The following is a 26,627-nucleotide window of genomic DNA, read 5'->3' on the forward strand; positions in this document are numbered from 1 at the left end:
GCAGTTATTTTGAGTTCTTATGAGCAGGATGCAATCTAAACATTAAAAAGATGAGTTGCTTCCCTAAAACCCAGGGGTCTTGTTCTGGTGCAGATTCTCTACAGCTTCCAACCCATTGGGTTTAATCCTGGCTCTGTGTGTAGGTTCACCAGCCAAATAGGAAGCCTGTAGAATGTGTGGCTTGGTTATTGCATTTGGTCTTTTGTCCTCCCCACTGCCCCTCCAACTAAATGATTGGCAGCACCTGGCTTGATGTCAGCATTCAGAGTCCCAATGACTGAATATTAAATTGGACTGTTGATTGGATTGGACCAAGGAACCTCTGCACCCTGCATTCTGATGTGGGTTCAAAGCTAACGAAAGGCAAGAACTGTACATTAACACCCATTCTCTGCTCCAATGTTGGGATGGGACCTTTGTAATATTAGCTGTTCTACTTGATTTGGAGAATTAAACTGTGGCATGGAAAGGTTCCAAAGGAGTTGCAGATAGAGTGAGTGGAGGTTTGGCTTGTGATGTATGCAGAAATAAGAAGCGTGGAAAAGCTGTTATATGTCCCCATGGGGGGAAGTAGTAGAGACTTGTGTTATAAGCCCATAGAGTGGGCTAGAAGACTGTGGTGGGTCCCTTCCTGACAGGGGATAGAGCAAACAGTGAGGGTGTGTGTGTGTGTACCTCTGTGTAGAGCAATTATTAAGAGACATACATTTTCTCAAAGGATGGAATCTTGTTCCTAGGAGGTTTAAAAAGACTTGAGACCACTGAATGCAGAGTTTCAGAAAATCTGACTAGGTGACCTTTGGGTCCCTTTTGTGTCTGTGTATCAGCCATTCTTGCAATGCACTTAGTGCTCCTTGTGTGAGAGGCCCCTAACTGAGAGAAAGGGGGGGGATTCTCTTGCTACAATCTCCCACGATTCCCAGCCTCTTTACTTTCCTCCTAAAAGGGACATTTGCTTTTTTCCTAGATCAACACATAGCTTGAGTTTCACAGACTGTTCCTGGAAATAGATGCCCTGCAAACCTGTGTGTCCTCAACATCACCTGGCACACGCTGTTGGCTTGTTTTCTCAGAAGTGGCTTTGCTTTTTTCTTGTGGCTGGGTTTCCAGGGTGGGCCTCCGTGAGCAAGCCCAGAGAATTGCTAAGTGGGGCCACTTGAGTTGTATACTGACTGAGCAGAAGGCAGATCCACAGGAAGTTGTTTGTCTGTCTAGGACTTCGGAGCCTTCCCCAGGTTCAGATAGTCCACCTGTTCCCAGACTAAGGAATAGCTGGTGTTGTAATTGCTCAAAACAGAGATCTTCACTTGGAGAAAGCTCATAAGGTCTGCTGCAGATTCAGGACATGTAATATATTGATAACCCAGGCGACCTCTGTAAGGAAAATGCACCCGTTTTACAGATAGGGGAACTGCCCATTGCAGGTTGGTCTTCAGTATAGTCACTGCCAACATGTTGCTTTCAGTGTCCTTTATGAAGCCGGCAGGTGTCCCCTTAGGATAGAACTTGCATACCTGCTAGTCCGGGCTTAGCCAACATGTTTTTGGACAGCTGCCCCATCATCCCTGACCATTGGTCATGCTGGCTGGGGCTGAAGGGAGTTGGAATCCAACAACACCTGGAGGGTCCCATATTGCCTGCCTCTGTTCTAGCTCATAGCTGATGTACCCACAGTGCTGTTCAAAGGAAACCAGGGTTAACTGAAAGGCGATGGGAGAGGTAGGAGCTTCCAATTTCTTGCAGATGTTTGCTTGCTAAAGAGCCTTCGTTAATTGTCCAAAGAAGCATTTGGGCTTTTTTATTTTTTCCTGAGTCCCACTAACACAGGTGCTGATTGGTTCACCTCCAGCTCTGAAGTCTTCCATGAGGCTGTGGCTACCTTGCCTTTTTCAGATTTACATATTCGGATTTGTAGCCTTGTCTCTCCTGTGCCTCAGAGGTAGCAACAGGATTTAGAAACAAGCAATCAAAATGCTTAATTGGATAGCTGCTGCTTCTTTTTTGACCCAATCATTAGAAGTCCAGTGTTCCTGATCACCAAAAATCAAATCCAGATTTCTGTGAAAAAAGGCTTTCTCAGGCGTGGGTTGCTGTAAAGCTTAAGAAGAATTCGGCCTGGGAGGAACAGCTTTTGCAAGGGCCCCTCTCTGCCTGGCTTAGCTGTGTAGAATTGTCTGGTGGTAACACTAAGGGGCTATTCTAGACTAACTGGATCCTAATGGTGTCTATCATCCTGAGAGCACCTTGTGTACTTGGAATGTGTATTGTCTGTTGATCTTTTTAATAAACGTAGCAAGTGACAGGCGCTGGTGGAAAAACATGACACTTCACTGAGACTTCAGGGTTGGTGTGGGGTAAGGGCAGGGACACAATTTCAAATTACAGTATACCAACACATCACCTGATTCCTTCTTATTTTTTAAGATCTCCTCCAGCCAATAACTTTTGTGCGAACATAAATTTTCTGAACCCTGATTAGTTCAGAATTGCTCCCCTGAGTGTGAAAAGGCCTAAGTTGGTGTGTGTGGGGGGGTTTAAGGATTATGTGTCTACTTCTCACAATGCTTAAAAGATCTTCTGTCTTCTGGACCACTTCCAATGGATTCCCAGTATTTGCCATGAATGAATCAGTTGAATTTGAAGTTAGAAATTTTTGGTTTGTGTTAGTTCTGGTTCACGAGGGGAGGCACCCTTCTGAGCCAGTTTTGCGGTCTGATTCAGTTTGGCTCCTTGTTGCTGGCAGCTGATCTCCAAGGCCTCGCACGGTTAGCTGCTCGGAAGAACTACATCCCTTATATTCCCATATGTGCTTAAACATGCTAACATTCCGTTCTCTCCCCTTTCTGCCTCCTTGTTTTAAGCCTTTTTCTGAATGGAGTCGAATGAATTTCCTGGCTCCTTGGGGCCAATGTCGCTGCCTGATAAGCCATTGATTGGAGACCTTCCTGCAGACATGGAGTATGGAGAGGACCTGCTAGCGTCCCAAACAGCCTCCATCCCACAGGCTTCAGCTCAGCAGCCCCAAGAGATGGAGTGGGAAGCACCTAAGCAAGCAACTTCAGATGCAGACCTGGACCCGGGCTTGGTGAAAACAGCCGGATTGTCTGATCTGAGCAAATCCAACAGTCTGACCCTCAGCAAGTCTGGTGCTCTAGATGTTACAGAGAAGCCCAGTCTTCTCGGTAGCTTGAGCAACAATGACAACCTGGTGGACCTGGATAGGTCTGAGGACCTGGACAACGTGTACAAGACACGAGGTTCTGCAGATCCGGAGGATGGACCTAGGGATCCCCCTGTGCCAGGAACCGAAGCCCTTGTGCCAGAAGCATGGAAAGAAGCATCAGCATCAGCATCGAAAGTAGACTTCAAAAGCACAAAGGATGATGGAGAGGAGAGTGCAGCCTCCCTTCCCGACAGCCATGTGGTGAAGTCGCCTGACGTGGTGGAGATGAGCAGCACTTCCTCCTCACAAGAACCAACAGAATATTCCGAGAACTCACCGAAAATTCCACGGCCGGTTAAGAAAGCCCGATTGAAAGCCCCAAAGAAAAGTGCTCCAGTGCAGAAGGAGGAAGTGGCGACATCTACAGAGGAGGGGAAGGAGCCTGTTCTCAACAGTACTCCAGCTCCAGCTCCTGAGCCCATGAAAGAGGGTCTGACTGAGGCTGAGAAAGACAGCAGTGTCAGTCAGAAGGACCCTGCTGAGCCCAAAGCACAAGAGGCCGAACAATCGCTCCAACCTCCAGGTGGGTAAGCAGGAAGGAGGGCTCTCCCTAGAGCATTGCCCCAGCCCCACTTTTGCTTCTGCTCTGAGGCCAAGTGTGGGGAGGGGTGCCAGGAGGTGCTCCCACTGTTCTTCTCTTGGGTAAAAAGCTGTTGCAACTCGTTTCTGTTTATAACTAGCCAAACCTAGAGAATATGATCCCTGACTAATCAGGAGATACAAAAGAGTAAATAAAATCAACTATATATAATGTTGATTATTTTGTTGTTGCTTTATATAAATCTTTGCTTATTTAAATTAATGAAATTATGTTCATTAAGTAATCTTTATTTATTCTTTTGCATCTTTTGTAAATAGCCCCTGCTCTGACTTTGCTCAGCAAGCAACAAATTAGAGGTTATGTTATTTTATGTTATGTTAATATTTTATTTATCATTTTCAACAAATTAGATGTCTGGCCATTCTCCTGTTCCTTGCAAGATTATACTATTACAATTCACATTTATATCCAACCTTTTCTCCATTGTGCTCCTCCTTCATTTCATCCTCACAACAACTTGCCATAGTAGTTTAGGCTGAGAGACTGTGGCTGACTCCAAGGTCACCCAGCGTGCTTCATTGCTGAGTGGGGGATTTGCACCCTGGTCTCTCAGGTCCTAGTCCAACACTCAGACCTCTACATCACACTGGCTCCTTTCCTTTCTTCCCCAGCTTCTTCCCCAGACAGAGCTAGAGAGCTTGGTCAGCTGTCTGAATGTTGCGCCAGTTGTAAAGGTGTTTGTACTCTCTCTTCCTCTCACCAGCCACACACACCCATAGATGGTTCATTGATAGCTTTCAAGCAGCATCTTAACCCAGTGATGTTTCGGCATTAGTTTGTTCCATTCCTGACCCTCGTTAGAGTGTAAGACCATAAGAAGATCAGGCCAATGTCCCATCTAGTCCAGCATATAGATCCCAGGGTGGCCGACCAGATGCTCTAATGGGAAGCCTGCAAGCTAGCCATGAGCACAAGAGCTCTACCCACCTGTGAGTCCCAGAAACTGGCATTCAGAAGCATAATGCCTCTGACAGTAGCCTTAACAGCTAGTACTAATTGATAATAGAATCATAGAATGGTAGAGTTGGAAGGGATCTCAAGGGTCGTCTAGTCCAACTTCTAGTCTCAACATGCAGCTCCCCCATCCAATTTGAAACCATAGTGGACCCTGCTTAGCTTTGCAGATGTGCGAGCAGTTTTCCTGCTGCACCACTGTTCTCCCTGAATTTGTCCAGTCCTCTTCTAAAGCCACCTAGACTGGCAGCCTCACAGACAGCTTTGAGGTCTCTCTTGTGTTTCTCTTGCAGGGGAAGACCCTGGCGCAAAAGGGAGCGAGAAGCCAGTTGTGAAGGTAAGGGAGGAGGCAGCTGAAGCAGCCGCCACCCGGTTGAGTGTTTGTCTTTCCACTAAGACCCTCCTAACACTTTCCCCAATCCCCTAGTTTTTTGTTTTTTTCAGCGTGGGGGAAATTATTGACATGTTCTGTTCATTTCAGGCTTAAAGTTTCTTGCACTGTATGTTTCCTTCCTCCTCCTTTGTGAGTGGGTGTGCATCACTAAACCAGTGCCCCCCAACCTGGTGCCCTCCAGTTGTTTCGGAATGTGATGTTCTGGGCCTGGTCAACAACATCTGTATGGCAGCAGGTTGCAGGAAGTTAGTTTAGACTGTGGACCTGTGGGCAGGGGTTACTCTCAACCATACCTGACATTCTTAGGTGTTCAGTAAACAGAGATGGGGGTTTCCCTGGGCTGCTTGCCATTGTCTGTTTAGATGGTTTCTTGATTTGTTCCAGGAGCAGAAGAGAAGCGAGCGTGCCAGGAGGGCAGAAGTGTCTCGGCCTGAAACAGTGAACTCCTCTGAGAGCAGTAAGTTACCTCCTTGACTGTAAGAGGACCAGGCTTTACATATGCTTTACGTATTATAAGAAGCTGTGTTATTCCAGTTTAGACCCTTTCTTCATCTAACCTGTTGTTATCTACTGTAATGGGCAGCATCTCTCCAGAGTTCAGGCAGAAGAGGGTCTTTATCAGCACTTGCTTGCCTGGAATATTTTAAAACTAGGCGTAGTGGAGCTTTCTGCATTCAAAGTGAGCACTCTGCCACAGAGGTGTGGCCCTTCTCCCAGAAGAGTAGGCCATTTTGGCGTGGTGGGTAGAGAAAGGTTTGGAGGGGAGACTCCTGGGTTCAAATCCTGCTCAGCCCTGCAGCTCAGTGGGCCGTTTACTACCTCTTAGGGTGGCCCACCTTGCAGGGTTGTTGTGTGGGTTAAAGAATGGGTTGAGGAAGAAGTATGTGCAATGCTTTGAGTTCTTCAGTGAAATGGGAGAGCGAAACATAGCAAATGTAGTCAGATATGTGTAAAGAAAGGGTGGAATCTGCCTTCTGTAGGATTTGGAGACAAGGCTTAGTAACAGATCTAGTTGCACAGTTAAAGAGGATCCTGCTCCAGTGTGGGAGTTGACAATCCTTGTTGTCTGTTTTGTGTATGTGGAAACTGTACAGGCAGGATCTGCCCTTCTCCCGCTCTTTCCCCCCAGTTTCTAGACCCCTCCCTGTGCAGCAGTGGCCAGCGACAGCCAACAACCTCTTGTTCTCTCTTGTGCTCCACAGTCCCCGTCTCGGATGAGGATTCGGATGCCATGGTGGATGACCCCAACGACGAGGACTTCGTTCCCCACCGCACCCGGCGCACCACGCGCCTGTCCCTGCGCAACCAGGCAGCCCAGCGAGCTGCCCGTTCCACCGTCACCAAGATGTCTTGCGCCAACTGCCGGACCCCACTGCAGAAGGGCCAGACGGCCTACCAGCGCAAGGGGCTGCCCCAGCTCTTCTGCTCCAGCTCCTGCCTCACCACCTTCTCCAAGAGGCCTCTCAGCAAGAAGTGCTGCACCTTCTGCAAAAAGTGGGTGCCCCAAAACCAACCAAGTGCCCTTTTCCCAATCTGCCCCTTCTGCTTTGGCAGGCCGCAACTCTGCAAGTACACTTTGCCCTCTTGCTACTTCCCTTCCGCTTTCGTTGCTCTTGGGTCCCCATGTCACCTCTTGCCCACACTTACTGGGATAGCCCAGGGCGTGGCCTCCAGGCCCTAGTCTGACCAGTGTCTTCTGGCCCCTTAGGGAGATCTGGAATGCCAAGGACTCCGTGGTGGCTCAGATTGGCTCAGGCAGCTCTTTCCACGAGTTCTGCTCTTCTGTGTGCCTCTCGCTGTACGAAGCCCAGCAGCAAAGACCGACACCACAGTCGGCAGAAGCCTCAGACACTGTCCGTTGCAGTGTGTGCTACAAGGCTGGAGAGGTGAGCGCGTCGGCTGTCTGAGAAAGTATTGCAGGGTGGAGGGGAGATGGGAATCCATGTGAGTAGTTGAAAGCTGCCAGGCAAGCAAGAGGCCAGTTGAGGAGTGCAAGGGACAGACAAAAGGGTGCAGATCTTTGCTGAGCACATGGTTAAGCTATGGAATTAACTTTCACAAGTGGCAGTGATGGCCAGCAGCTTGGACTTGAAAAAGAGTGCTAGACAAATTCATGTGCTACTAGTCACAATGGTTATGCTCTGCCTCTGCTGTCAGAGGCATTATCTCTGAAGGCCAGTAGCTGGAAGTCACAGGTGGGGAGAGTGCTGCTGTTGCCCTCATGTTCTGCTTGCAGGCTTCCCAGGAGAGGCTTCTGGTTGGGCCACTGTGAGAACAGGATGTTGGCCTGGTCCAGCATCCTGGCTCTTCAGATGTTCTTCAGGGACAGGCCACAGAGGACTACTTGTTTCGCATGCAGAAAATCCCAGATCCAATCCTGTTGGTAGTATTACATTTCAGGTAGCAGGACTGGGAAAGGCTGCTGCCTTGAGAGTCCTGAGTCCCAGTAGGTGGTGTGGACCTCTATAAGGACCTGTTCATATCTGTAACTTGTATATCAAGTAAGGTGATGTTGGTGGATGTGTAGGAAAAGACAAGTATACTGGGCAGATTCCAGAAAGGTAGCCGTGGGGCAGATGGGCCCTTGGAGACTTTAACAGATCCATTGAGTGATGGATTGCACGAGCATCTACAACCTGCTTCACTTTGTTCCTGAAGCACAATGTCGGGGAAAAGGGAGAATGGAGTAGATTATATGGGGATGTTCTGCACCAGAAAAAAATGTGATTTTTGGGAAGGAAGATCTGTTAAATAGAGGTTTCTCAAGTAGCCAAACAATCATATACTAGTATAGGGTGTGGATCTAGAATAGAGATTTGTCCCGACTGACAAGCTCACTGAGAACAGAGAACTAAAATTCAGCAGAGCGTCTTCCAAGATGCCGCAATTCCCGGTGCAAAGTGGAATGTCAATGCAGGATATTATAAGGTTGGCTGCTAGGTACAGCCTCCCCTGCCCACAAAACGTTCAGCTGTTTCCTTGCACCTGGGCCCAGCCACCTCCAGCCATTACTTAGGGGCTGTAGAGCACCGCTGCTCTCTGGGGATGGAAGCTAATGCCAGGCCTGGTGACCCACAGTTCTGCTTTGCCTGCAGATCCAGCACGAGGTCAGCAATGGGAATGTGGTGCACCGCATCTGCAGCGACGCCTGCTTCACCAAGTTCCGTGCCACCAAGGGTCTGAAAACCAACTGCTGTGACAACTGTGGCCTCTACCTGTACAACAAGGGCCTGCCACTGGAGTACCTCTTCCACGAGGGGCAGCAGAAGCGCTTCTGCAATACCACCTGCCTCAACAGCTACAAAAAGGTGCGAATGGGTGGAGGGGATGTCCCAGAGCTTGGGTCCAGACCCTCAAGTGAACCTCTCTTTGAGCCAGGCCATGTGATGGACCTTGCCCTGTCTCCCCTCCCCAACGTGAGATTGTGTAAAAAAGGTATTGTGGGAAAGGTGGTAAGGATAGCTTGGCTTGGGTGACTGAGTCTCGTGTGTGTGTGTGTGTGTGTGTGTGTGTGTGTGTGAGAGAGAGAGAGAGAGAGAGAAAGAGATGTTTGATGGGGAAGGAGATGCTTGTGAGGGAGAGAGGTGTGTGTCAGAGAGAATGACACACACACGAGTGCAATGTCCATTAAAATCCAGGGGGGAGTGGGACATAAAGGGTGTCCTGCAGTGAAAGAGCCTGCGTGACAGCTGTCCCTGCACTGTGTTTCTGCAGAAGAACACCCGGGTTTATCCATGCATGTGGTGCAAGACACTCTGCAAGAACTTCGACATGCTGTCCCACAAAGACCGGAATGGGAAGATGGGCCTTTTCTGCTCCGTCTGCTGTTCCACCTCCTACAAAGTCAAGCAGGCTGGCCTGACAGGTAAAAGCAGAAGGGTGGGGAAAAGAAAGAGCTACTTGGATTCTGCTTAACCAAGGGTTGCTAGTCCATTAGGGCAAATGGGGCACTTCCCCACCAACCTCAGCTTGCCCTCACCTGGCCTGGCTTCTTAACAAGCAGCCTAGGAGGTGGCACCACCAATCAGCTTCCTCCTCTTCCTCCTTCTCCATCTCAGTGTTGCCATTTTATAACTTAGCAAGGCAAGAAGATGAGGACAAATCTAGAATTAGTTGGCTCTGCCTGCCGTTGGCTGTGGCTTCACCTATTGTTGGGCTCCTTGACGTCTGTCCCAGCTCTCTGATAGCACCATTAGGTTTACTAGCACTTGGCCAGTCTCAGAAGGGTGGTGGTTGGCCACAAGTGTGGCGTTTTCTAACCTTAGCACGTGGGGAACGGGAGGCAGCTGGATCTGTGCTTTAAGACACATGAGTTTGCTCCACCTGACTTGCTGCAAAATTCCATACCAAGATGAGACCCCCAACTCCCATTGGGGTGGACTGTGCTACATGGGAGTGGAGAGAGAGAGAGGTCAGGTCTCTCCATGCTAAGTATTGATTTCCCTGCCTGGGGTAAGAGTAGTTTGGACCAGGCGGAGGAGAGCATTTCTTCTCATTTTCTCTGCTTAATGTTACATCATAGAACTGTAGAGTTGGAAGGGACCCTGAGGATCTTTTTAGTACAACCCCCTGCAATGCAGGAATATGCAGCTGTCCCTTATGGGGATCGAACCTGCAAAGTTGGCGTTATCAGCAGCATGCTCTAAAACCAACAAGGCATCTTCTCTCACCAACTTCTGCCTCTCCTCTTTTCCCCAGGACCCCCTCGGCCTTGCAGCTTCTGTCGGAAGAGCCTGTCTGAGCCCTGCTACTACAACAAGAACGAGCAGGTGGTGTACCAGTTCTGCAGCCCCAGCTGCTGGACCAAATTCCAGGTACATAAGGAGGCTCTGCCGCCGTCACAGTGACGGGACCAAACCCAGGAACGTGGGTTTTCTGCATGGCTGAGATCTGGTGCATCCATCAGACTCCTGAAAGTCTCTTTCTCTTTCTCTCTGCTTTCATATTTATTTACAAAAAGGGGGGGGGGAAGCATCTAGCTCGTTGTTTGCCAAGAAGAGTGTTGGAAGGCAAAAGGCATGTCTGCCAAGGGCTCTAAGGCTAAAGAAGACATGGGGGTGGGGGAGTGGGCTTCTGTTGGCCAGGAGGAGAGGAGAGGAGGCGTCACGTTGCACTTCACAGTTGTCTGCTCCCTGCCAGGATTCCGTGCACTTTTTTTAACCCCGCCCTAAATTGCAAAAGTAAAGACATCCATGGCTTGTGATGTAAAATTTATCTTCTCGACCTTTTGGCACTGCTTAGTAAAAAGGAGCCCATTCTGCATCCCTTGTTCTTGGGTCCCATATATGTGTATGAAGATTTGCCATCTTCCTTCCTGGACCTCCAGGCCGCAACTGCCTTGTCTTCCAAGCTCCAACTCTCCTTAGCTGCCCAGTCTGCACACAGCTCCTCCTGTCTTAAGGCTTGTGTGAGAGATTCCAAACCACCCTCCTCCTCCCAGATCAACCTCCCCTCTCAGCAGCTGCCCTGTATATCAGCACTGTATGGCTGCACCTCTCCCTTCAGAACTTAGAATGTCCACCAGCACAACGCTCTGACATCACAGAAGCCCAGCCAATGGCCAGAGGATGGGGCAGGGCACGTTGGTGGAGCTGGTTGGGGCAGGGGAGGGAGGAGGGCGTGTAAAGCTTGCACACATCTACTTAGCTTATTGATATATCTCTATATATGATGTTAAATCTATCGTGGGGGTCATTGTCTCGAATAAAACTGTTTCTACTTCTGCTGACGCAGAAGAGAGTTTGTGTCTGCTATCCAATAAATAGTCAAATTTATAACATTTGTGTGATTTGCATAATTTATTCTACTCGCAGAGTGTTGGTCTTGTACTGCCACTGTCCAATGGCCAATCCCTGTTTCCTCCCAGGAGCAGCTGCAGTAGCTGGACGTCCCCTGGGAAGAAGCTGTATGGGGTGCCTGCTGGTTACTGTCCCCCTCTTTGTGGAATGGGGTTCAGTCAGCCTTCTGTTGGGGGAAGCAGCGGGGACTTGTGTTTTACACTCAGTGGGTTGGGGTCATGGGCGGGTGATGCTGCTGGGGGTGTGTGGTGAGAGGGTGGATGTGAGCTGGGGGGCTGGGAGCGTGGAGAGGGTCAGGAGCGTGGTGAATGCTGTGGGCTGTGCTGGTGGCGGTGGGGGAGTGGCAGGCAGGGATGCGGTTGTGAGTGTGAGTGTGTGGCTTGGGAGTGTGCAGGTGGTGGCTGGGTCGGTGCCTCTGCTGAGTAGTTGTGAGCCTGGGCACGGGCAGCTGCAGGCCAGCCAGAGTGGGCAGAGGTTGATCCTGTGTCCCCCTACCCACCCCTTCTGAATCTTTCCCCTTCCCTCAAAATGCAGCGCACCAGCCCAGAAGGTGGAATCCACTTGACTTGCCATTCCTGCCACAGCCTCTTCACTGGGAAGCCTGAGATCCTGGATTGGCAGGTGAGGGGGCCTGCAAAACAAACAGCAGAGGCAGAGGGATTGCCAGGGAGGGAGATGTGGAGATGAGCAGGACATGGGACCTTACAGCCACTCCTACAGAAAGACAGTCTGGAGTTGGCCTGGGAGTTGCTGCTGATTTTTGCTTTGTATGCATGTGTGCGTGCAGGGGGTGGGTGGGCGGGAATTTGGAGCCTGCCCTTCGAAAGCAGTGAGGGTCCAGTCCAGCTCCACAAGATCCTGTCTCGCTGCTGTGTTGCCCGATGGCCGAGCGTGGCCTCCTCCTCCTCCTCCTCCTCCTCCTTCTCTCTGGCAGGACAAGGTCTACCAGTTCTGCTGCCGAGACTGCTGTGAGGACTTCAAGCGCCTGCATGGGGTGGTGTCCCAGTGCGAGCACTGCAAGCAGGAGAAGCTGCTGCACGAGAAGATCCGCTTTTCTGGGGTGGAGAAGAACTTTTGCAGCGAAGGTACCTGGGCAGCTACGGGGGGAGCAGGGCCCTGTGCTGGAGAGGAGGAAGAAGGGGGCCTTGTGTGTGGCAGAGAGTCGTCCAGGGGCTGAAGGCAGGGCGGGGGGAAGGCGCCCCTTCTTGGAGGGGCCCTTCCTGCTGTGCTGGCGACCAGCTGGCCCTGCCACGCCTCCTGGGTCCTTGCATGCGGTGGGCGATCGTTTGGTCACTCGGAGCAAACTCTTCTTAGAACCAGAGAGGTGAGCGATTGGTGAGTCCCCACCACCCACCCCTGTTGTCAATTCCCGACCCCCGGGGGCCAGTGCAGGACACGTTTTGCTCTCAGGAATATCTCTCTCTCTCTCTCTTTCTCTCTCTCTCTGTCTCTGCCTTCCTGTGCTTCGCTTGTTCCTCCAAGCCTTCGCTCTAGGCTTCCTGCTGGCATTGGTGTGCCCACACGTTGCTCACTCTTTCTCTCCCTGCTCTGGGAAGGTTTCACCCGTCTCGTTTCTCCGCAGGGTGTGTGCTTCTTTATAAACAGGATTTCACCAAGAACCTGGGCCTGTGCTGCATCACCTGCACTTACTGCTCCCAGACGTGCCAGCGAGCCGTCACCGAGCAGCTGGAGGGCAGCACCTGGGACTTCTGCAGCGACGACTGCAAAAGCAAATACCTGCTCTGGTACTACAAGGTCAGTGCAGGGGCTCCGCTGGCCTCAGTGCCCACCTGCCGCTTGGCCCGCAAGGGGCCGGAGCGGAGCCCTGGAGCCCAGGTGGCCCCCTCCGCAGCCTTGTCGTGTTGTTTGTTTTTCAGGCGGCTCGGTGCCACGCCTGCAAGCGTCAGGGCAAGCTGCTGGAAACCATCCATTGGCGGGGGCAAATCAAACACTTCTGCAACCAGCAGTGTCTTCTGAGGTTTTATAACCAACAGAACCAGCCCAACCTGGACACCCAGAAAGGGCCTGAGAGCCTGCTGAACAGTGAGTCGCTGGGTGCTTCGGCTAGCTGAGAGCTTCAGGGGTCTGGCTTGAGCGCTAGGGAACGATTCTGCACTGGCCCCGGGGGGTGGGGGGTGGGACGGGACCTGGCGGGGAGCACCCCTTCCCCCTCCATCGCTAACCTCTCTGGTTCTATGACACACAGGGCCAGCCACGAGAAGCCGGCGCTGCCTGTAGCTCCCAGGCTGTTTCCGTGGGTGGCTCCCCTTCTCCAGCGGACAGTTCCATGTGTAGGGGTGGGGCCTGGCCTGGCATGTGGCTTGCCCAGGCCGCTCCCCAGAGTCCAAAAGCTAAGCCAGTGTTGGGCCAGGTCAGTTCTGGGATGGGAGACCCAGAAATATGAGCAGGAAGGGAAGATCCTCCCGTGGCAGGAGAAGTGTCCAAGGCAGGTGCTGGAGGCCGTGGTGTTGCCAAAAGGTCTGCTGCTGGGTACCCAGGTCTGATGCTGGGAACAGGCAAGAAGCCCAAGGACGACTCCTCTCCCATTCCAGTTTTCTTTCTTTCTTTCTTTCTTTCTTTCTTTCTTTCTTTCTTTCTTTCTTTCTTTCTCTCGCTCTCGCTCTTTGTCACGCTCTCAGCATCACTTTCTGTCCTTTGGGTTTCTGCTCTCCCCTCCTTCCTCCTGGTCCACCCACCATCCTCTTACGGATTTCCTAGGCAGTGATCCTCAGCTGACATCGGGGCGGCAGATGCCCTGTTGAGAAGAACCAACCTTTCGTTTATTTTCATTTTTATTTTACAGCTGTTGAGAGCGGGATGCTGTGACTGTTGTGTCCAATAGATTACGCATGTTTATCTGAACTCATTAGCCATGAGGGCTAGGAACGTGTTTTGTTTCTGTTTTTAAGGAAAGGTGGGGTTCTTGGATGCTGCATCCACAGTGAATATCAACTTCTGTGTAGGGGGCTTTTGCACTTGCGCAGAATAGCAGAACTCTCATGTGGGTGCTGACTTGCAGAGAGTCCAGCGAGTAAAGGTGGGTCTCCCTTAGAGGCAGGCAAAGGCAGCAACTCGGCAGCGCACAGACAGCACTGTTTTCCTCCCGGTTTTATGTCCTGACTGCACTGCCCTGACTTGCACCCTTCCTCTGAAATAAGTCACATCACTCCCCTGCTTGGCTTGTTAATGGATTTGCCTGAGCTTCAGTGGACGGCTCTTGCAGGGGAGGGGGAGGGGGCTTGTCTAGTTCCTCCCTACCCCACGCCAACACTTCTGTGATATTCCACATATCTGCTAAGACCTGGGAGCCTTGCCTCAAACGTACTACTTGAGCCCTGATAAACTCCTCCTTGCCTAGGTCTTTCTGTGGCTTCTCCGCCGGCAGACGGGCCAGGCCTTAACTCTCCAGTGGCGAAGACTTGCCAGACTGAACCTGGAGGAATGGGAGATAATGAGGAAAGCTCCCCTTTATCCCTTCGGCACCAAGCGAAAGGTGGCCCGCAGGACTGCCTGCCTGCCAGATCTGGGCAGGTGGCGACAGGGGGGAAAGCAGCTCACTCCCCAAGCCCTTTTTTCTTTCCAGGTCAGACCCCCGAGCCAAAGCAACCCTCCTCTACCACCACCTCGCAGAAAGCAGAGACCAGCACGGTGAGTGGCCTGAGCAGGGATTTCCCACTGTTTGCTGGGCTGCTCCATGGAGGGAGGTGGTTGGCAGTGTGGGGCTTGGAGGCTAAGATGGGGGAGGAGGGCAGCATTTGACCCCCAGGCAGCAGGTTGGTCTCTGTCCCTTCCCCCATGCCCTGCATTGCTAACATAGCCTGGCAGCTTGCAAGGAGTGGGGGCCCACGAGTGGCCCTGCCAAGACGCGAGGTGTACAGCAGAATGCCTTGCAGGAGAGAGGGGTGGGTGGGGCACCATCTCCCTCTGGAGTGGCTTCTGACACACGTATGGATCTGCCCAGGTACCTGCGAAGAACAGCTCTGCCCCTGCGGCAGCCGCCGCCTCTGCTGCTGCGTCCCAGCCGTCGTCTCAGCCAATCACCCCACGGAAGAACAAAGCTGCCATGTGCAAGCCTCTCATGCAGAACCGAGGGGTCTCATGCAAGATAGAAATGAAGTCCAAGGGCTGTCAGACAGGTGAGGGGGCACAAGGGAGGCCTGGGCCAACACAGCAACCTGCTGGGGAGATGAGTGGTCAGGCATTCTCTCAAGTGGCTTGGTCCTGGACTGCGTGCAGGCCCCGTAGATGTTAGCCCTGCAACCTTAAACTTGGCCGTGCTGCAGATTGACAGCCAATTCGGTTTGCACCCCATGAGCAGCGTATTTGCTGTGCATCTGGGGACTGGAGGACCTGATCCAACACCTTTGGGAGCAAGTGGCATCCCTGTCCTGGAGGGCTGTGGAAGCCAGGCAAGGAGAGGCTCTCCTGATGGTGTGTGCTTATCCTTCCTGACAGAAGCCGACTGGAAGCCCCAGGTGGTTGTGCTGCCCATTCCTGTGCCCATTTTCGTGCCTGTGCCTATGAACATGTACTGCCAGAAAGTACCTGTGCCTTTCTCCATGCCTGTCCCGGTAAGTGTGGTTCCCTGCGTCTCCCCCACACCGGCCCATTCAAGCTTTCCTGCATCCCCACCACCATGTTCGCCTTAATCCTCCTTCCCTGCTCCTCGCAGGTGCCTGTGCCAATGTTCCTGCCCACCACGCTGGAGAGCACGGAGAAGATTGTGGAGACCATAGAGGAGCTGAAGGTGAAGATCCCTTCCAATCCTCTGGAAGCCGATATCCTGGCCATGGCTGAGATGATCGCAGAAGCAGAGGAGCTGGACAAAGCCTCTTCGGACCTTTGTGGTAGGTTTCATGATTGCATTTCTCTGGGAGCAGCAGCACCTGCTGCTACTAGAAGGGTCCCTAGCTCAGTGACAGATCATCTACCTTGCATGTAGAAGGTCCCAGGGAGGGTTGGGAATAGCCCTTTCCTAAAACCCTGGAGAGCTGCTGCCAGTCAGAAAAGGCAGTCCTGAGCCGGATGCACCCAACGGCTTGGGCTCCTCCTCTGTCTCTGCTCATTGCAGCAGCTGGTACTACAATGTTAACATACCCAGGGCTGGGAGCAAGAGAAGCAGTGGTTTGCCTAGGCCAACTTCAATGAGTTCAAGGCAGAGATTTGAAGCGACTTCTTTGTTCACATGCCTGACCTGCTTTCTGTATTCGCAGACCTAGTGAGTAACCAGAGTGCAGAAGGCCTCCTGGAGGACTGCGACCTCTTTGGGCCGGCAAGAGACGACGTGCTCGCCATGGCGGTCAAGATGGCAAATGTCCTGGATGAGCCAGGTCAGGACTTGGAGGCTGACTTTCCCAAAAGTAAGTGCCAAGGCAAACTCGAGGTGTTGGGCATTTGCTGGAGCAGGTGGTGGTGGGGGATGCAGCACTGGTCTCCTCTGTGCTCTGGCAGGTGCCAGTTTGGTGGTAAGAAGGATTGCTTGTGTCATGCTTGTCTCAGATCCTTCCTGGGCGCCCCTAGGGCAGGCATGGGGAACCTTTGGCACTTCAGGTATCGCTGAACTGAGCATGACCAATACTGGCTGTCTGGCATTTTCAGTTATGTAATATGTTGCAAGGGCCCTCAGTTTCATCTCTGCCTCCTCAGCTGGGAAGAGTGGCTGGGTAACAGGTGCAGGGCTTTCTGAGTGGTGGTTCCACCCTCATTTCCCAATATCCCTTTTGGGGAAGCTCCACCCTGCCCCTTCTCCCTGTTTTCAAAGGGCACTGTGGTCATTGGCCACGCTTGCTGGGGATGATGAGCATTATAGACTCTCCAGAATTGTAGAGTTGGAAGGGACCCCAAGCATCCATGACAGATGGCCATACAACTTCTTCTTAAAAACCATCAACAAGTGGGAGGCTGCAGGTTCCCCACACCTCTCCTGAAGGAGCCCTAGGAAGCCCATTGGAAAGAAGCTGTCTCATTGGCTCGCTCTCCCTCTGCAAGGAGTGGGGGTTTGTTCTCTGCAGGCTTGGTCCTGGAAGGTTATTGTGTGTATCTGCTTGGGGGCAGGGGAGCTCCATAATTGATCCACTTCCCATACTGCTTCATTCCCTACCTAGACCCATTGGACATTAACCCCAGTGTGGATTTCCTCTTTGACTGTGGCCTTGTGGGCCCAGATGACGTCTCTGCTGACCAAGACTTGCCTCGGAGCATGCGCAAGGTGAGTCTGCTCCTCAAGGCCACCCGCTCGCCTCATTTCATCTAATGTTGGCTCATTGATTGGATTCGGGGTTGAGTAGCCCTGTGATAAGTCTCCCATTCTGGGCTCAGAGCAGCCAGCCCTTCCTTCAGCAGAATGGAACCATTAGGCATAGCATCACCATTTGGAGGAAGGGTTGCAGCTCAGTGGAGGGTCATGCACTCTGCATGCAGAGAGTCCCGGTTTCAGTCCCCCGGTGGCATCTCCAGGTAGGACTTTGGAAAAGGCCCTGACTTGATACCCTGGAGGGCTGCTGCCATTCAGACAATGCTGAGCTTGTTGGGCCAACGGTCTGATTCGGGATAAGGCAACTTCCTGTGCTCTGTTAAAGTTAGGATACCCAGCGTGGTGCCTTCCAGATGACTATGACTACAACTCCCAGCATCCCAAACAGCTTGGGCTACAGTCAAGGGGGCCATGGGAGCTGCATTCCAACAACAGCTGGAGGGCACCACGTGCGAGTCAACTGTTCACAAATGCATTCTCCCCAAAGGTTTTTTAATTGGAAAGGAATGGGATGAGCATCAGGGGGAGGGAGGGAACTGGTGTGGGGGGCCCACTGCTTAAACTAATGCTTAAACTAATGCAGATATTTCCAACCCTTTTGGGTCCACGGCTCCCTTGACCAACTACATTCTTTCTGTGGCACCCCTGTGGGGCTCAGGAGCTCAGTTATGCTATCCCTTGCCTGCAGAGCTGGCAGCTCCTCACCCCTTTTTAAACGCCCTCCCTGGTGGGATGTGCCCTCAGCCTCCTCTCTTCTCCCCTCTGGGAGTCCTCTGGGCTGCCAGCTCCTGGTCTCTGAGCTTCCCCGCCCCAAAGAGAGGTGCCTCTGCGATGGCTCAACGACACTTTCTCACCCTGGCTCCGTTGGGCCGGCCCTCAATTAAATATAGTGCGACCACCTCACGGTACACCAATTACACACACTTCTACAATTTACCCCAATAAATAAATAAATAAATAAATAAATTACCCCAGATTATCTAGTGGGGGACTTGTGGGAGGGAAAACTTAATGATTTAGAGCAGAGGTCAGCAAACTTTTTCATCAGGGGGCCGGTCCACTGTCCCTCAGACCTTGGGGGGGGGGGGGCGGACTATATTTTGGAAAAAGAAAAAAAAATGAATGAATTCCTATGCCCCACAAATAACCCCGAGACGCATTTTTAATAAAAGGACACATTTTACTCATGTAAAAACACGCTGATTCCCGGACTGTCCGCTGGCCAGATTTAGAAGGCGATTGGGACCCTGGGCCTTAGTTTGCCTACCCATGATTTAGAGTCTCAGGCAGGAGTACATCAAACACGAAAAGTTTTATTAAGTTTATGACACAAAGTCGGTCAGGAAACAAGTTCTTTCGGGTAGAATTCAACTTAGTTACCGTAATTTTCGCTCCAAAACACGCACTTTTTTGCTCCTAGAAAGTAAGGAAAAATGCCTGTGCGTGTTACGGAGCGAATGCACTCATGGCTGCCGTCAGTCAAGCAAAGCAGGAGCCGCTTGCAGGGCTTCTGTCCCACTCTAGCTTTGCTTGCTTTACAGCCAGGAGGAGGGGGAGGAGCCGGGGAGGAGGGAGGGAAGGAGAGCCATGGCAGTAAAGCGGGCAGCAGCCGCTTACACGGGAGGAGGGACAGACGGGAGCCATAGCGAGCCGGAAAAAGCGCCGCGTAGCCAGCAACAGCTGCTGCAGCCTCAGCTAGCAACGCTCTCTAAACGGAGCAATGAGGCTGCAGAGGGACGGCAGGGCACAGGAGGGCTCTGAGCCACGAGCGCAGGGAAAACCAGTAAAAAAGTTTTTTAAAAGGCTGCTGGGGACAGGAGGGCACGGGATGAGGGAGAGGGGGAAATTACGATTCTCCCAGCGTCTCAGCTGATCCGCTGAGCAGGACTTGGGTTGCAGGGGATTCGCCATTAGCTGCGTAAAGCAGCAAAGAGGCAGAGAAGGAGCAAAGTGGGAGAGGAAAGGAGCTGTTGACACTGCTGTAAGTGGCTGCTGTCCGGTTGGCTCCTTTAAAGCAACTGTGCTCTTTCCCTCCCCCCTCTCAGCTCGCCGAAAAGCTCCTTTTCCGCACACCCCACGCGAGCTCCTTGTCCCTTGAATGCTTTTCCTTCCCTCCCCACTTAAAACGTGGTTACAAAGCACGGATCCACATGGATCCTCAGGATTTTTGCACTGGGTCACCCCAAGTTCACCATCAGATCACATAGCATATCCATGGCTACAGTCTGCGCCAAAAAAAACACACGCACCCACTGTTTCATGGGGCTGCAATGGCGCAAAAACGTGGTTACAAAGCATGGATCCACATGGATCCTCAGGATTTTTGCATTGGGCTACCCCAAACTCACCGTCAGATCACGTCTGTGGCCACAGCATGAACCACAAAAATCATACATCCACTGTTTCGTTTAGAATATTTTTTTCTTGTTTTCCTCCTCTAAAAACGACGTGCGTGTTATGGTCAGGTGCGTGTTATAGAGCGAAAAATACGAGCGAAAAATACGGTACTTTAACTATAAGATGTCTAGTCTTAAACACAGTATTATAGGTACAACTCTTCTTAAATTTCAGTTACTAAACATCAGTTGGCACACTTCAGGTAGATAAATATTCAGGTTTCCAGAAGAGATGGTAAAATGTTCAAATCAGTTGAAATCATACTTTCAACACTATACCACTTCCTTCACAGCTTAATCCTTTGGTTCATGAGAGAGTGGCATTTTTCCTCAGTTACCCCCTCTCTTAACAATTCCGCACCTGAGATATTATAAATGGTATTACAAACCCAGGGGATCCCGTCTCTCATCACTGGGTTGGGAGTCTTCTAGGTACTGAACTCTCCCCTCCTGGCTAGACTGACCCCTCAGGGAGCCTGAATTCCCACAGGATCTGTCTCTCCTGGCTCAGATTCAGCCCTCCCAGCATACTCCTGTCTGGATACCTTCCCCAGACCCTCAGCCTGGTCTCCCTATCCCAGCTGCTCTCTCCCTATGGATAGTCTCCTCAGTGCGTATCTCCTCCTTCCCTCAGAACGCCTTCACCCTCTTTTCCAACCTGAAACCTGTCTAACCTCTCCAAACCAATCATATCCCTCCCCTGGAACTTTGGCCAATCGGACGACCGTTTGCTGACAGGAAAAAAACAACACTTGGTGACTCAAACTGCCCAGCAAACAAAACTTTTCCATCATACCTCTTCACACTGCCCCACAGGGGCCTGTGAAGCACCCCCTAGCCAGCCCCAGAGGCAGCATTCGCCTGGTAGCTCATAGCCAGAGCTGCTGCAACAAAGAGCTATGAGATGTGAAAAGGCACCCGAGGGAGGGAAGGAAAGAGGGGCAGAGGCCAGTGTTGCCTGCGGCACCCCTGACCATCATTCAGGGCACCCCAGGGGGGCCATGGCACACAGGTTGAAAACCACTGCACCCAAGGTAAAGGAATGCAAGGGTGTGAGATGGAAATGGTGAACTGTGTGGACTACCCTCCTTCCTCAAGCAAATGTCATGCAAAGCAGATTCTGGCTTCGTCTCTCACCCCCCCCCCCCCCAATTTAATGTGGATGCCCTTCTCCCTTGCTGACAATTGTCTTACAAGACAGGCCTTCCTCTCCTCCTCCCTTCCTCCCCACCTCCCCCAGGGCCCGAAGCGCCTGGTTCTCTCAGAGAGCTGTTCGCGGGACTCCATGAGCAGCCAGCCCAGCTGTACAGCCCTCAACTACTCCTATGGTGTGAACGCCTGGAAGAGCTGGGTGCAGGCCAAGTATGCTGGCGGCGAGACCAGCAAGGGTGACGAGCTGCGCTTTGGCCGTAAGTCTGCGCCAGGTGGAGGGGCAGTTGCAGTTCTAGGAGATGGGGATGCTGGAGTCAAGGAGGGAGGGAAGAGGAGGGGGAGGAGGAGGAGATGGAAGGTGTGCCGCCCCAGGCACTCGGGGGGGGGTTTCTTGGTCGTTCCTCTACCCTCAGAGACTTGAGTTGGGAGGTTGTGGCCTCTAAGTTGTGGAACTCCCCACAAAGGTGCACTCCTGACACCTTTGTTGCACTGCTTATAGCAAACACCGAAGCCGTACCCTTTGCCCTGGCTTTTGACGCCAGAGGTGCGTATTTTTAGGGCTTCCCTTTAGTTTTGTGGTTGTAAGTTTGTTTTAGGTTGCTTTTATTAGTTCCGTTTTAGTGCTGTAGCCCAACCTGGGGACCTTAATTGATGACAGTGATGATGATGATGATGGTGATCACTCTGCTCTGTTGCTGTCCTGCAGCCAAACCCATGCGGATCAAAGAGGACATTCTGGCCTGCACAGCGGCAGAACTGAATTACGGTCTGGCCCAGTTTGTGAAGGAGATCACTCGTCCCAATGGCGAGCGCTATGAGCCTGACAGCATCTATTACCTCTGCCTTGGCATACAGCAGGTAAGGAGACCCCCCCACCCTCTCCCAAATCTTACCTTCTTTCCTTATGCCCACAAACAATTGGACCAACATCCTGCTGCCGAAACACCTGTTGGCTGGCAAGAGAGCTTTCTCGGGGACTGACACATAAGGCTATTGTGTAGGAGGCCGTGATGCTTTTGAATACCTGTTGCTGGAAACCACAGGAGGGGAGAGTGCTCGAATGGGAGAAATTCATGGAGGAGAGAGCTATTGGTGGCTACTAACCACCGTGGCTCGGCTCTACCTTCACAGCTGGAGGCAGGAATTCTTCTGAATACCAGCTGCTGGAAACCACAGGCAAGAGGGCTCCTGTGCTCTAACCCTGCTTCCTGGCTTCCCACAGGCATCTGGTTGGCCACTGTGAGAACAGGATGGCATTGGCCTGATCCAGCAGGCTCTTATTAGGTTCACACGTTCTTGCCAGCCTAGCAAGTGTTCTGTATGGAGGTGGGGGGAGGTAATGAGAGTGTGCATGGGAGAGAGCAGGTTTTGCAGTTTCATACTTGACTTTGTGCTTCCCATCTCCTCCTTTCAGTACCTGCTGGAGAACAACCGCATGGTGAACATCTTCACGGACCTCTATTACCTGACCTTTGTGCAGGAGCTCAACAGGTTGCTCAGCGGCTGGCAGCCCACCATCCTGCCCAACAGTACGTGCCTTTGGGGGGGCCAGAGGGAGGGAAATAAGAGAGGTGTTTTCCTCTTCCCTCGGCATCCTGGGAGAAGTTTCCAGATTCTGGGAAAGGGCTATATATCAGGCTGTCCAATTTTCAGCGGGTAGCACTAGAGCAGGGAATGGGCTCTTGCCTTCCTGCTTCACTTAGGGGCTTTTCTTGGGACACCCTCCCAGGCACCTAATGGATCTTTTGAGGCTCTCATCTGGACTTAATGCTCATAGTCACTGTCAAGCAAAAGGGCCAAGTTCAGAGGCTTCCAGGTCAGGCTTTGGGCATTTATTTCTTGGTGTCCTCCCCCCACAACAATCACAGTTTGTGGAAGCAGGTTTAATATTTATTACCCACCCTTCACCCCAAGGTCCTGGGGTGGGTTACAACATTAAAACACAATATCGAAAGCAACTTGTAACCATAAACGTTAGGTAGGTCCTAAAACCACGTGTCAGAAGCCCAGGGTAAAGAGGTGTCCCTTAAGCATTCTCCAAAAGCTGTATGATGAAGGCACCAGATGCACCTTTGTGGGGAGGGAGTTCCATAGGCCGCCACCCCTTAAGCCTCTGAGGGTGGAGGAACCACTGAGAGGACCTTCTCTGCCCATCTTAGCACCCAAGAGGGTCTGTGGTGCTTTGTGCATAGTATATTGACAGCTCTTGGTCTTTTCAGTGAACTGTTCATCAGTCTGTTTTTATAGCCATCCCAGGAAGCAGGGCTGTTTTTCATCCTCTTTTCTTCATTCTTAATTTTGGCGCAAGAAGGCGATTGCCAAGCCAGGATTTGAACCCAGGCCCAATCTTTTGGGTATAGCTGCCGAGCCAGCCCTTGCCAATTTGTTGCTCTCCAGATATTTTGGACTTGCTGGCGAGAGTTCCCAAACACCTGGGGGTCAACAGCTTAGGGAAGGAAAGAGTTCAAAAATTATTAGACCCGGTGTTGAAAACCTTTAGCCCTCCAGATGCTGCTGAACTACAACTCCCATCATCACTGACCATTGGCAGATGGGAGTTGTAGTCAGAGAACCAAAGGTTCCCCATTCTTTTTTGGGGCCAAGGAAGGTGAGCAAAGAAAGAATGCAGCAAACTTACAGAAAGATGAGGAATGGTTGAGAAAGTTGGCGGTGTTTAGCCTGGAGAAGAGAAGACCGAGGGGAGGTAAGATAGCCATCTTCAAATAACTGAAGGGCTGCCACACGGCAGATGGAGCAAGCTTGTTTTCTCCTGCCCTGGAGAGTAGGACCTGAACCAATGGGTTCACGTCACAAGAAAGGGGATTCCGGCTAAACATCAAGAAGAAACTTTGGGCACTAAGAGCTGTTTGACAGTGGAATGGACAGCCTCAGAAGGTGATGATGGCATCTCCTTCATTGGAACGGAGGTGGTGTGGTCGTCTGTCATGGATTATTTAGCTGTGATTCCTGCATTGCAGAGGGTTGGACCACATGGTGCCTTGGGAGCCCTTCAGTGCTATGGTTCTGTTCAAGTTAAAAAAAGATGGTCTGGAAGCTGTAAACCAATTTCCTCCAAACTGGTGCCATGTCCAGTTGTTTTAGATTCCCCCCAGCCTGTGTTGGCCGGGGCTGATTGGAGTTGGAGTCTGAAACATCTAGGGGGTCTGGGTTGGGGAGGGCTGCACTAAATGATAGGTTCATGCATGTAGTGCAGAAAAAGAGCTAGATAATATGCTGAAATGAATATATGTATATAACAAACACTTCCCCTCTCCAAAGTAACAATTGATGGGTTTCCCGTACTGGTTTTTTGCCAGCCGTGTGCTTGATTGTGCGCACAGCAGAAAACGAGCAACTGAGTTTATTATACTAAGGCCAGTTCTAAATGCGTCAGACCTGAGAAAAGGAAGGGGTCCCATGGCAACAGGCTACTTAGGTTTCCTTTTATTGCACCAGATGCAGCCTTCCTAGCCTCTTAGTGCAGCGCACCTCAACCTGATGCTTTCTATATCTTTTAATATATATATATATATATATGCCACACCTTCACACTGAACATCAAAAGGCAGTATGCAGCTTAAAAGTGCAGCAGTGTAATAATAAAAATATTAAGAATGTCAGATATATCAATAAAAGCTCGTGGTAAAGAATGTCAGGTTTGAAAGGCCCATCTGAGTAAAACAGTTTGCAGAAACAATGGCTTCAAGGTACAAGGAAGGAATTTCTGACTAAACATCAGGAAGAACTTTTTGATAGCAAGAGCTGTTTGAAATAGAACGGTCTCTCTCAGGAGGCTGTGGACTCTCCTTCCTTGAGGGTTTTTAAGCAGAGGTTGACTGGCCACCTGTCATGGATGCTTTAGCTGAGATTCCTGCATTGCAGGGGGCTGGACTGGATGACCCTCAGGGTCCCTTCCAGTTCTGCAATTCTATGATGCCTACAAGTTGAGCTTGGATGACTCTTGCCAAACCTCTGTACGCAAGGAGTTCCACAGGGCAGGGCCAAGGGAACCTCAGGAGCATGTTGGACCACCCAGAGTTTCCCATCAGAAGGCTTAAGTGATCCAGGTGGGGCATAAGACATCAGGGGCTTCATAAAGCCCAATCGACTTGAACTGCAGCTCCCATGAGCCCTAGCCAGTGCATCAAAGCACAGTTCTTGGCTCTCTCTGTTGCCTTGTGGCTCACTATGCTTGTGACAGTGGTGGCTTGTCCTTTTGCAGACGCCGTCTTCTCCCGCGTGGAAGAGGAGCACCTCTGGGAGTGCAAGCAGCTGGGCGTCTACTCCCCCTTCGTGCTCCTCAACACACTCATGTTCTTCAACACCAAGTTCTTTGGGCTCCAGACGGCTGAGGAGCACATGCAGCTCTCCTTCACCAACGTCGTGCGCCAGTCGCGCAAGTGCACCACAGCACGGGGCACCACCAAGGTGGTGAGCATCCGCTACTATGCTCCCGTGCGGCACCGGAAGGGGAGAGGTAGGAAATGCGTTCCGCCCACATCCATTTGCTGCCCATCCGTTTTGGGGATGCCCCTGTCCTGACTGTACCTCCACACTCTCCCTGCAGACGGTGGCCTGGGCAAGCGGAAGCGAGAGGAGGAAGCGCCTGTCTTGGAGCAGCGAGAGAACCGCATGAACCCTCTGCGCTGCCCGGTCAAGTTCTACGAGTTCTATCTCTCCAAATGGTGAGAGCCTTTTGCAGCAGCTGACTGCCAGAGGGTGGAGGGCTTCTGAATGCCAGCTGCTGGGAAACCGCAGGAGGAGTGAGGTGGCTCTTGTGCTCAGGTCTTGCTTGCGGGCTTTTCGTTAGGGCGTCTGATTGGCCACTGCGAGAACAGAGGGCCCTTGGCCCATTCCAGCAACAAGGCCCATTTGATATTCAGTTGGTTCCTGAACGTTAGTTGGCTGGGCTCATGGGTCCCCAGTATGATGGCAGTAGGCCATGGACCCCCGCAGAGGCTTTCCCTGGTGCTTGGAGGGTAGTCCCTGACCCCAGTTTTCCCCTGCGGATATTAAGCTTGGGGAGGTTGACTGTTGCTCACTCCTCCAAAACTTGCACCCTCCAGAAAGATTGCACCATCCTCTCCCTCCCCGCCCCAAAGATACCTATTAGGCTTAAGAAAAAGAAAAAGCCCCCTTTTGAAGCCTAAATGCGTTGGTGGGAATGAACTCCTAGTGGTGCAACAGTAAAGGTGCTAGCACATTTGCAAAGCTAAGCAGGGTCTGGTATGGTTTCAAATGGGATGGGGGACTGTGTGTTGAGAATTCTGCATTCTAGGGCATTGAGCTAGATGGTCCTCAGGGTCCCTTCCAACTCTACAATGCCTCGTTTCTGTGTGCACAGGGTCGCAGTGCGCACGATTGCAGCTCGGGCATGGTGGTGCTCATGACAGTTTCTCTGCATTGCCTCAGTACTCAAAGGACCCAGAAAGCTTGGCGACAACCCCCCCCCCCCCCCCGTTTTGCTGTTAGGTAGATGCCGATGGCAAGGGGAGGCTAGTGCCGTTGCTGCCAGCTGTGGTGGTAGTCATACGCAGTGGTGTTTTACCCATTCATTTTTTTAAACGGGTATCAAGGGCGGTGGTGGCAGCAGGATGCAGCAGGCATTGAGGCAGCCATTGTGAGGAGCAGGAGCAGGTGGTGTTGAAAGGTTTTGGCCAGAGCAGAAAGCCGCTGCTCTGCAGTCCTTGCTCCTCAGTGCAACTTGGGGTCCCCTGTCTCTTGGTTCAGGGCTTATGTGCTGAACCTGAAGAGCGGGCAGTGGGGGACCAGGGAAGGGTGGGGTTTCCGCCTAGGCCAGGAGCCCCTTCTCTGTCCTCATTGCTTATCTCCTCTTGCCTTCCTTCCTTCCGGCTG

At 51.7% G+C, this 26,627-nt stretch overlaps 2 protein-coding genes across 6 annotated transcripts in view; both read left to right on the forward strand.

The window, feature by feature from the left end:
* Positions 1–26,627, forward strand: part of ARHGEF6 (Rac/Cdc42 guanine nucleotide exchange factor 6) — a 373,875-nt gene that overhangs the window by 326,924 nt on the left and 20,324 nt on the right. The gene's annotated exons all lie outside the window — the stretch shown is intronic.
* Positions 1–26,627, forward strand: part of ZMYM3 (zinc finger MYM-type containing 3) — a 30,570-nt gene that overhangs the window by 2,849 nt on the left and 1,094 nt on the right. For 4 of the 5 annotated variants that reach the window (XM_080990050.1, XM_080990047.1, XM_080990048.1 and 1 more), the window contains exons 2-24: positions 2,862–3,746; positions 5,072–5,115; positions 5,557–5,629; positions 6,375–6,666; positions 6,881–7,058; positions 8,268–8,480; positions 8,887–9,037; positions 9,871–9,986; positions 11,505–11,591; positions 11,905–12,055; positions 12,553–12,725; positions 12,848–13,013; positions 14,554–14,618; positions 14,932–15,106; positions 15,426–15,541; positions 15,643–15,817; positions 16,184–16,330; positions 17,075–17,178; positions 20,860–21,028; positions 21,478–21,629; positions 22,186–22,300; positions 24,994–25,248; positions 25,339–25,456. In XM_080990050.1, the coding sequence (XP_080846176.1) occupies positions 2,873–3,746; positions 5,072–5,115; positions 5,557–5,629; positions 6,375–6,666; positions 6,881–7,058; positions 8,268–8,480; positions 8,887–9,037; positions 9,871–9,986; positions 11,505–11,591; positions 11,905–12,055; positions 12,553–12,725; positions 12,848–13,013; positions 14,554–14,618; positions 14,932–15,106; positions 15,426–15,541; positions 15,643–15,817; positions 16,184–16,330; positions 17,075–17,178; positions 20,860–21,028; positions 21,478–21,629; positions 22,186–22,300; positions 24,994–25,248; positions 25,339–25,456 (4,109 nt within the window). In that variant the 5' untranslated portion in view covers positions 2,862–2,872. The remainder of the gene's footprint in view (positions 1–2,861; positions 3,747–5,071; positions 5,116–5,556; positions 5,630–6,374; positions 6,667–6,880; positions 7,059–8,267; positions 8,481–8,886; positions 9,038–9,870; positions 9,987–11,504; positions 11,592–11,904; positions 12,056–12,552; positions 12,726–12,847; positions 13,014–14,553; positions 14,619–14,931; positions 15,107–15,425; positions 15,542–15,642; positions 15,818–16,183; positions 16,331–17,074; positions 17,179–20,859; positions 21,029–21,477; positions 21,630–22,185; positions 22,301–24,993; positions 25,249–25,338; positions 25,457–26,627) is intronic. The other variant, XM_080990051.1, reaches the window with a different exon arrangement.

The sequence above is a fragment of the Podarcis pityusensis genome, assembly GCF_964106645.2.
Source record: "Podarcis pityusensis genome assembly, chromosome: Z".
Classification (NCBI taxonomy): Eukaryota; Metazoa; Chordata; class Lepidosauria; order Squamata; family Lacertidae; genus Podarcis; species Podarcis pityusensis.